This window comes from Ictidomys tridecemlineatus, chromosome 3 (assembly GCF_052094955.1).
Source record: "Ictidomys tridecemlineatus isolate mIctTri1 chromosome 3, mIctTri1.hap1, whole genome shotgun sequence".
In the NCBI taxonomy this organism is placed as follows: Eukaryota; Metazoa; Chordata; class Mammalia; order Rodentia; family Sciuridae; genus Ictidomys; species Ictidomys tridecemlineatus.
This window is the reverse complement of record NC_135479.1, coordinates 112,442,792-112,453,318: the sequence shown is the minus strand read 5'-3', so window position 1 is coordinate 112,453,318 and position 10,527 is coordinate 112,442,792. Positions and strand designations below refer to the sequence as shown.

The window sequence follows — 10,527 nt, the reverse complement described above, 5'->3', positions numbered from 1 at the left end:
GAATGAGAATGTTTTTAAGCAGACCTTGAAGCTATCTTTTAAACTCAATAAGTCTGTGCTTTAATTTCTGCATTATGGGTAATTTTTTCTCTTTAAATTGAATATTCCTAGCTCAGAAAACTTGTGTTCAAATCTTGTCTTCACAGTGGCACAAAGAAGCATGCTTTTTTTTTTTTTTTTTTTTTTTTTTTGCAAAAACCCTCAGGAATACTGTTCTCCTGATATAGATGTGGTAAACTATTTGCAGAATTGCTGATGTGTCAGTTAAATGCATTCTGCTTCAGTGGAAAGAATATCATCTCTCTAGAGGTGTCATTGTTTTTACATGTTTCATTTCATTTTGTCACTAATCATAGTTCTGAAAGACAAGTACTTTATATTTTGTATTTTACTGTGTGACTTGGCATGGATTATATTTTGGCTTTGCTTTTGTCTTTCTTACTTGTACATAAGCTATTTTTCTAAACATAAGCAAGATAATGTTATTTTGATGCTTTCAAAAATATCAGAATACGTCGCCGCCGCTCTTCCCCGTGCTCCGGACCCGAGGCTTCCCCTCGCCCCTCAGGCCGACGCCATGAAGATCAAGGATGCCAAGAAACCCTCTTTCCCATGGTTTGGTATGGACATTGGGGGAACTCTAGTAAAGCTCTCATATTTTGAACCTATTGATATCACAGCAGAGGAAGAACAAGAGGAAGTTGAGAGCTTAAAAAGTATTCGGAAATATTTGACTTCTAATGTAGCATATGGATCCACTGGCATTCGGGATGTACACCTTGAACTGAAGAATTTAACACTTTTTGGCCGAAGAGGGAACTTGCACTTTATCAGATTTCCAACCCATGACCTGCCTACTTTTATCCAAATGGGAAGAGACAAAAACTTCTCAACATTACAAACGGTGCTATGTGCTACAGGAGGTGGTGCTTACAAGTTTGAAGAAGATTTTCGCACGATTGGAAACCTCCACCTGCACAAACTGGATGAACTTGACTGCCTTGTAAAGGGCTTGTTGTATATAGATTCTGTCAGTTTCAATGGACAAGCAGAGTGCTATTATTTTGCTAATGCCTCAGAACCTGAACGATGCCAAAAGATGCCTTTTAACCTGGATGATCCCTATCCATTGCTGGTGGTGAACATTGGTTCGGGAGTCAGTATTTTAGCAGTCCACTCCAAAGATAACTACAAACGAGTGACTGGGACAAGCCTTGGAGGGGGTACCTTTCTGGGTTTATGCAGTTTACTGACTGGCTGTGAAAGTTTTGAAGAGGCCCTTGAAATGGCATCCAAAGGCGACAGCACCCAAGCTGACAAACTGGTCCGTGATATTTATGGAGGAGATTATGAAAGATTTGGTCTACCAGGTTGGACTGTTGCGTCTAGTTTTGGAAATATGATTTATAAGGAGAAGCGAGAATCTGTTAGTAAAGAAGATCTGGCAAGAGCTACTTTAGTTACTATCACCAATAATATTGGCTCTGTGGCACGAATGTGTGCTGTTAATGAGAAAATAAACAGAGTTGTCTTTGTTGGAAACTTTTTACGTGTCAATACTCTGTCAATGAAACTTTTGGCATATGCACTGGATTATTGGTCCAAAGGTCAATTGAAAGCATTGTTTCTAGAACATGAGGGATACTTTGGAGCAGTTGGTGCACTTCTCGGTCTGCCAAACTTCAGCTGAAACATCAGAAATTTCTCTGCTAATGAATGTCATCCAAGAGGAACTAAAACCAGAGGCATTGTAACTGCATTATTTGTCCTTGGGAACCAAAGGATAAAAGAGTTTCACTATTCCTGTTAATTTTTAAAATGTCAGAATGGAAAGCTCACGAATGCCATATTAAAAGAGAGAGCTCTGTAACATGAAGTATTGTCGAAGTGTTTTCCCTTCTGTATATAGCCAGTGTTCTTTAAATGCAATATAGCTGATTATTGAGCTTCCTCTCAGAAAGATTTTCTATTTATTTTATGTAGCCAGCATTGTAGTACTATATGCTCAAGACACGAATCTTAAAGTCTCAGAAATGTTTCACTTATGAAAAATAATTGATTTTGAATATTTGTTTTGAATCCGTTTCATGCATTTTGATTACTAGTGAGCACACAGTAATATACCCAGTATGAAAATTTATTGTAATGGCAATCAGAGATGATGATTTTATGTGATTTTAGAAATTTTAAGGCAATATTAATTATTGTAGTTTTTCTAACACATCCTCCTCAAAAAAGCATGTTCTATGTGATCTTTGCCCAGAAGTATAACTTTCCTCAAATGCCATTTTTTTAACTAAAATACTATTATTATATGTTACCCTGAATTTCAGAATGAATCTAGGAAAATGTACCTGTCTGGTGACATCACACTTTCTGTATTTTTAATTTAATCAACACATTGAAATGTTTGTATCTTTAAATTGAAAGTTTACTTATTTTGTAATCTGAAGTCCTTAGACTATTCAAATGGAATATGATTTGAGTGAATCAATAATTCTGTGCTGTTTTTACCACTAAATTATCATGCCCAAAGTTAACACATTGCTTATTCAATATGAACAATGAAAGCTAAAGATTCTATTCTATTACAAACAACAACAGAATCATATTTATTCTAAATGGGTGTTTTCAAATGTTGAGAGTCTGAGGCAGTATTGCAGAATTATAAAATAATCAGTGTTTCCTACATTTGGTAATAAAAGCAATTGTAGTTTAAATTTTTTAAAATTATTTTGCCTGGAACTTATTCTCTATTTTGAATTCATTTTTTTAATGTTACAAAAATTATCAGCTTTTACATTGGCAGTAACATTTTGGTGGCTCAGTAGTTCAGTGATGTTGTTCAAGTCTGTTGCTATCAGTTTGGAAAGTGGAAAGACCTAGGGGGATGATTCACCTCTACATTACCAGCAAATCTGGATGTACTTAGAAGACTTTAGATGTTAAATTTCAGGGTGTTTGTTAACCGTGTGTTTTTACAGATCTCAGAGTTGTTCAGTAGACTGTCAAGAGATACTTCATGAGGATATTTTTCCATGTGCTTTTCACATTTTGTACTCAAACATTTAAAATTCAGTTTACCTAAAGATACAAACATATGAATAATAATAGTGTTTGTGGGGTGGGCATGGGAAAGGTCTTGTTGTAATTTTGACTTTTCAGAACTTTAAATTCAGATTGCTCAGTAGCCATTCTAAAGATGTTCTGACCATATTTCTTGCTTTAATGTTTCCATTTGCGTGACTGGCTTTTTCAGCTGAAATGCCAGTGAGTTCATTTTAAATGTTTCTAATTTGGGTGTTTGTACAGATAAGAATATTCCCAAATGAAGTTACTACATTTTATACCTGTAGGTTTAGTGCAGCCTTTAAGAAAAAATGGGATGGTCATAGTGTTTAAGTTAATTTGATCACTGTACTTTGGTTAGTATAGGACCATGATTGATAACATTTTATTCTTTGAAACTGTAATTACCTGCTAAAATGCATGTGAAGTGAGCTACCATCTCACCACTATTGATCTTTGGCTTTCTCCATATGTAATATAGAATAACTGGATTGATAAGGGGGAATGCACAAAAGTTGCTGAAGCTGACCTCAAACTTGTAATCCTACCACTTCAGCCTCCAATCACTGGGACTGTAGGCATTATAACACCATGCCTGACTTAAACCACATTTTCTAGGGATTTTAAAAGGTAAGAAGCAAATGAAAATAATTTTGTGTTTTTATTTAACAGTATACCCAGTATGTTATTTCAACATGTACTCAATTAAAAATATATTTGTTTTTTGGTTTTTTTTTAATCTTCAGTGTTCAAAGTCTGTGTGTATTTTACACTTAAGCAAAGCTCAGTTCAGACTGACCACATTCCAAATGTTTAGTAGCCACACATGGGTAGTGGCCACTTTAATGGATGTGCATTTATAGAACTACCTCTTAAAACTGAAAACTATTATATGTCTTTGTATGTGGGCATTTTAAGAATGTTTGAGGAGGAAAATTTTTTAAATAGAGAGAGATTAAAAATAACTTGTTTGGGCTAGATTGTTTTACACAGATGAGCTGTTTCTGACCACCCCAGAAATATCTTACATTTGATATCCTGTTATCTCAGTTTAGTATGATTTTCCTAATGGTACTGATAAAGCAAAATTTATGATTAGATGATTTAATAAACTGTTTCATGGTTGACCTTGCTACATACAGAAGGTATATCTTTTTGAGTTTAAATTTCATCTTTAAAATCTCTAGATCCAGGTATGGTTGCTTGTGCCTATAATCCCAGCTACTCTGAAAACTGATGAGGAAGATTGTGAGTTAAGGTTAGCCTAGGCAATTCAGCAACTTCCTATCTCGAAAAAACAAAAAGCTGATAATTTTCAATTTGTTTGGGGCCTTGGTAAAGAATAGCAGATCTAGGCTAGAAATTTTGTCCTCTACCAGTCCCCCAGAAAGCATTTCCTTTTCTCTAGAAACTTTTATTAGTTAGAATTAATGGCTTTCAGTTCTATACCTAGACATCTCTAAAGACAAAGTATTAGTAGACTTGCCACAGGTAAGTTAACTTGGCAGTTCTTCGCTCCGCCTTTCTAATTTAAATAGGAAAATAGGTAGGCTCTTGGTTTCGGTAAAGTCAGTGACCTTGCCAATGATACACATGATTATTGAAGACCTGTCAAGAGAGGTTCCAGTTATTTGCTAAAGAGACTCTAAAAAATCCTGAGTTATAAATTTTTATCTTTGAAAAGTGCATATGTAATTGCTGTATTTTAAGTGCCAGTTCCTGGAAGACCAGTCCCGTGGGTGGAATGCTGGAAGTTCATGGGAAGCTTTTCCTCTTTTCCAGTAGTCCATTACTTAAAAGACTGCATTCTTGGGTGGCCAGATTTCCTAAATGTCCTTTACAACCACTCTTTTAGAAACAAATGTTTTCATATTTGGTGTTATTGATCGTAATTCTGTTGAGCATTTTATGCTTTTTTGGTGTATTGCTTTTGAGAACCTAATGTAGAAAATTTTTAAGCCATTGTAAAACCTGGTTAAAGGACAATGAAAATGAGTGTATTATTTTGCATTTAACTATTGTCTTATGGTATATGTAAACAAAATATTAGAAATACATTGCCTTTTTGTAATCATACTTTTTGACCTTTTTAACATGATTGCCATGAAATGTCAGTGGTGTCTTATTTCCAGCTAAGTTTGTTTATTCTGGCATGTTTTATTCTGTCACTGAAGAAGTTAGCCAACTTTCTGTCATCAGATAATCTTAGTCTGTATTAACTGCCAGTGTTCAGTATTTAAGAGAATAATTATCATAAATTCTCTACTGAGCCTAATAATAATCAGTAAAGAGCCTAAATAATTTTTTTTCTTTTAAGTATTTTAATAGCCCATTCAAAATACTGAGGGGGTAAAAAGTGAAAAGCTTTTCTGCTAGGATGATTTCTACTTCTAAAAAGTTCAGCTATCTTCTTAAAGTGGTCCTGTTGCTTGCAGCATTTGCATTATGTATTTAGTGGATGTAGAATCAAAATTTGGTATGATTTCAAAAAACTGTTCTAGTCACTGGTCTAACCTCTTGAAATTTGTAAAATTGGAGAATTGGGTTGTTGACAATGGGAAATGCCTCATTATCAGGATCCTGAGAAGATCCTTGCTTCCTTCATGGCAGTATTGGGGATGACTAAAACAATATTTTCAGATATTTGGTATTATGTTTTTGAGTTAATTTTTAGTGCTTACATAATATTTTTGTAATTGGTACATAATTTTTATTGGTACGTGTTGACAGGTATTAGGTTTGGCGAGAATCCCAAACCAATGAAATGATACTCTCATAATGTTATGTTACTGCCTATAATGGCTAGGTAGATATTACCTTAAAGTATACGAAAGGGTTATATATGTTAAAGTATGTGTATACACATTAATATGCAAAGGTATCTGGAATTTTTACTGTTAACTTCAAAATTATATGGGCATTATTATTCACTATATGAAAAGAAAAACATACCATTAATATTCATAGGACAGAGGATGTAGACCCATAGTACACATGCCTGGCATGTGTGAGACGTTGGATTCAGTCCCCAGTACTGAATTGGGAGGAGGCTTCCATGCCATTAAACTCATAGATGTTGAAATATTAGGTATAATTGGGAAGATTTGTTTAATGATCCTCTTGAGCTTTTTGTAGTTGGTTGGTGGATTTTGGTTTTGGTTGTTTTCTTTAGTGGGAACAAATGTGGATGAATATGAACCCTTCTGGATTCATCACTTTTGTCCAACACAATTCAGAGCAAAAATTATAAATCAGGTTTGATTGTTGACAAGTAAGTTGAAATGGATTACAATCTTCTCTACAGCAAATATGTTGGAGACCTAAAATACTTTGTCTGTAGAATTGTCTTGAGAATGACTAGATAGACATGACTGTGACATTCCTACTTTTCTATTTTAGAATAAAAGTGGCAGTGAGCTGACACTAGAGTTTCAGGTACTTCTGTTAGTTCTGAAGTTTAGTTAAAAGTTGATTTATTTTTTCTCATAAGAGAATTTAAGATATCTTGATTTACTTTCTAGCTCCTTTTGTAGTCAAAGGTTATTTTTTCTTACAGATCTTACAGTAGCAACTGTCATTAATTTTGTGTTTAAAAGAAGTAATGAGGAATGTATATTTCAACAAAGTAAGATTAAAAATAAATTTTTAAAAATTGTTTATGCAAATAATTCAATTCTAGGATATTGCTTTTTTTTTCTTTTTGCTATTTCTAAGCATCTTTCATATATTGCAGTACAAAAAGTTCCAGTAGCTTTCAAAGGAAACATTTTAGCTCTTACATGATTTGTAAGGTATATCCAAGAAATGTAAAATAGATTGAGGTTATTTTAGCTTTACATCATGTCAGAATTTCGTCTAGATAGCCTAGCAGCTCAGTAGTTACCACAGATATTAAGCCATTTTGAAGTTTGCCACTTTTTTCCTGAGTGGCCCCTTATAGTTTACAACATTTAGAAGGGAAAGCTAACTTTACAGACCTAACACCAATGTTCTAATCTCCTTGTTCCAAATATGATTAATGCCATTAAGCTGTAAGTAATGTTAAAATGGTTTTATCGTTTTTATACATTGTGTGCGTTTACTTTTTTTATTTGAACTACAGTGAACTCTGACATTTTAACTGAAGTTGAATGGCATTTGTCTTAATTCTGCTCAGTTAATGACCACATTGTATCTAGAAGACGTTTTGGGGACTGGAAATGTAGCTCAGTTGTAGAGCACTTGTGTAGCATTCAAAAGGACCCAGATTCAATCCCTGGTACCAAAAATAAAAAGCAGATGCTTTTATATTCCAGTTAGGAAATCTTTAGTTTGGGGATTAATTGTACTTAAGCATACCATTTCAACTTGAGTTGCCTTATTCTGTCTCTTGCATTTTTCTTGTCACATCTAAGCTTTTTCATGTCTAAATTCTTTTAACATTGAATCTGTGATGTAAAAAATGTATGATGTGCTACAAATTTTATGCATAATAAACTAAGTTATAACCTGCTGTAACCTGTAAAACATTTCTTGTAAATTATGTAACTTATTTTTCCATTTATGTACAGTTTCTTATGTAAATTTAAAAAAATATTTGTTGTGGCCTGTTCTGTAAACATTCCCATACTCTTCCTTTCCTTAATGCTTCTTTGCATGAAATATTGAATTTTGCTTATTTATTTGATAATAGCCATTAAACCAACTTAAATGTTTCTCCCTTTTCTGTAGTTTCTTTTTCTAATTTTGTTAAATTCTAAATTGTACCTCTTATGTCCTACTTTCCAAATAAATTCTCTTTAGTTGTTTACTATATGTATTTCTTTATTATTTGTCTTATTATATGTACTCCCACATTTCCTCTGTGATTAAATGTAAGGTTGTGGTTTTCACTGAAATTAACCATATTAGAATGTAAACTGAGAGCAAGGACTTTGTAAAGACTTGTTCGCCTCTGTATGTCCAGTACATGGTGCAGAGAAGCATTCAATAAATAAACACCTATTGAACAAATAAAAAAAAAAAAAAAAAAAAAAAAAAAAAAAAATATCAGAATATCTCACACATTTTTATACTATTATGCCAGTAAATGCATTGTAAGGATTTTTTTTGTTGTTGTTGTTGAAGTAAAACTGAGTCCTATATAGATGTGATAAGAAGCTTGATGCAGAATACAGCTTTACATTGGGCCAGAATTGAAGTTAATTTATTGTTCCCTTTCTCTGGAATGTTCTTTGTCGTGACTGCCCTTGTCTTCTTTCGGAGACTTCTCTGACCATCTAATTTAAAATAGAACTCTCAGTTATTTTCTATTTCTTTATTATGCTTTTTCTTTATAATACTCAATACATACTTGTATTTGTTTATTGCCTTGAAGGACTTTATTTTCTTTACTGCATCACTTTTCAGACCTAGAACAATGAACTTTCAATAAATACTTATTGGTAAATAAATGAATACTGAGAACATCTTTCCTGGTAATTTGATGATTATACCTGTCTAAGAAACATAGCCAGCACAAGAAAAGTAACATTATTAGACATCCCCTTGAAATTTATCACTGTAGTGGCATTAAGGGAAGGATCTGGTGAAGTCATATCATGAGCACATGAGAGTAACCCTTATGGTACACCACCACCACCATTTCTTACAGTTTAGGGGCATGGCTTATAGCTAAAGACAGTGCCCTTGTGTTATTCACCATTTTGCTCATTACTGTGTGTGGAGTAAACTTTCAACCATGAGACTGGGCTTTACAGTTCACGACCATGCAGGAGGCAAGTGTAGCATGACTAGGACTGTTATTCAAATCTGCCTGACATCAAAACCTGAATATCCCCCCAAACCCATTGTCTTCTCTTATTCATGGTGGATATACTCTTACATATTTGAGTCTGCCAAAAGAAGACATTGAATGCTTTCTTAAACGGACATCTGCAGGCACACTAATGTGGGAAGTAAGGGTGCAAAGCTTAGTGTGTTAACTATAATAGTTAAGTTTATTAGTTTAGTACTGATATGGATGCAATATGGTTATTATAATTTCGGGAGTGACTGCAGAACCAACCACCTATGCCTGCTCTATATAAAAACAGAAATATAAAAAAACTCAACAGCATATTAAGAAGCTGAAAAATGAAATTAAGTTCCCCACAGAGGCTCTATTCATGGGTTGATTATGTGTGTGCAGCTGCATAAGTATTTGTTTTTGGTGGTTGTTGTTTTGTTTCATATACACATACATTTTATATTCACACATCTTCATGGGTCATATATAAAGAAAAAGAAAGTTCTGGACTTGCCAAAAGTCCTAGATTCGTATCTTAAGTTTGTCTTTTGTACGTTTTGGTGTGCAAGAAAACAAAGGATATATGTGTAAGATCTGAGGCAGAACTGCTTGGGTAGATTCTTGGGTTTGCTATTTGCTAGCTTTTGCAATTTGGGGTTTAGTAACATTTTCGGTGCCGCAGTTTTCTGTTTTTTGATACCAGGGATTGGACCCAGAGGGGCTTAACCACTTAGCCACACTTCCATCCCTTTTTAATATTTTATTTAGAGATAGGGTCTCAATGAGTTACTTTAGAACGTCGCTAAGTTGCTGAGGCTGGCTTTGAACTCGCGATTCTCCTACCTCAGCCTCCAGAGCCTCTAGGATTACAGGAGTGCGTCACCACACCTCACGCAGCGCCTCAGTTTTCTTAAATATCCATTAGGTTGTTGTGATGATGAAGCAAATATTACATCTAAAGCTCTTAGACTAGCTTGCAATGATGAGGGCTGAATGTTACATCCCTCATTTCTAAGACCTCTTCTGCTGGAAAGCCTCCTGGATCTGTTACATTTCCTTACCCTTTTCTTCCAGTGACCGCCTCTTGTCTCAAAATCCGGGGGGCTCTTTTGCTCCCTCTGCCGGCGGACAGCTGCAGGACCAAGCGTTCTGGTTGCTATGGGTACCGAGGTACGCGGTAACCAAGGAGACCAAGGCGGAAACTCTGGACAGCCTTGGCCCGCTGAGGAGGAAGCGGCTGGGGTCTCCCAGAAAGTTGGCAGGCTGCGGATGGAGGTGGGAGACTGGATTCTTGGGTTGTGAGTGGGTCTGGGTGATGCTAAGAGTGGGGCGGCAAGACTGGAAAGGAGATTCTTTGCGGGGTGGAGCTGGGGGGCGTCGTCCTAGCAGGTGTTTGTTAAACCCTGCCGTGTGCCCACACAGAATCAAGCCTGTGAGCAGCAAGACAGAGCGCTGGCCCAGGAGTTGAACATTTTGTGCTTTAGTAAACAAAAGACTTAGCCCATAATGCTAATGTATGAAGGGGAACCCTAGACGGAGGAATCAGATCCTTTATCAATTGTACTATCTACTATTTTTTTTTTTAAAGTGCTAGCCCTCCTTTGAAGTAATTTGTGCACTGTGAAAAATTTAGTCTGGAGAGAAAACATCACTTTCTCTTTTGTAGCTTTCTTTCTGCCTTCCTGGCCACA

The 10,527-nt window shown here is 35.2% G+C and overlaps 2 protein-coding genes across 3 annotated transcripts in view; both read left to right on the top strand.

Annotated features, from left to right (window-relative positions):
* The first annotated feature begins 520 nt into the window (after window positions 1-520).
* On the top strand, window positions 521-7,863 carry LOC101973580 (pantothenate kinase 3). Its single transcript, XM_078043602.1, has one exon. The coding sequence runs from the start codon at window positions 578-580 to the stop codon at window positions 1,688-1,690; it is 1,113 nt and encodes a 370-aa protein (XP_077899728.1). The 5' UTR covers window positions 521-577; the 3' UTR covers window positions 1,691-7,863.
* A 2,140-nt stretch (window positions 7,864-10,003) lies between these two features.
* The window catches only part of Zbbx (zinc finger B-box domain containing), a 131,573-nt gene continuing 131,049 nt past the window's right edge, over window positions 10,004-10,527 (top strand). For both annotated transcript variants that reach the window (XM_040270036.2, XM_005332523.3), the window contains exon 1: window positions 10,004-10,111. The gene's annotated coding sequence lies outside the window, so the exon portion shown is untranslated. The remainder of the gene's footprint in view (window positions 10,112-10,527) is intronic.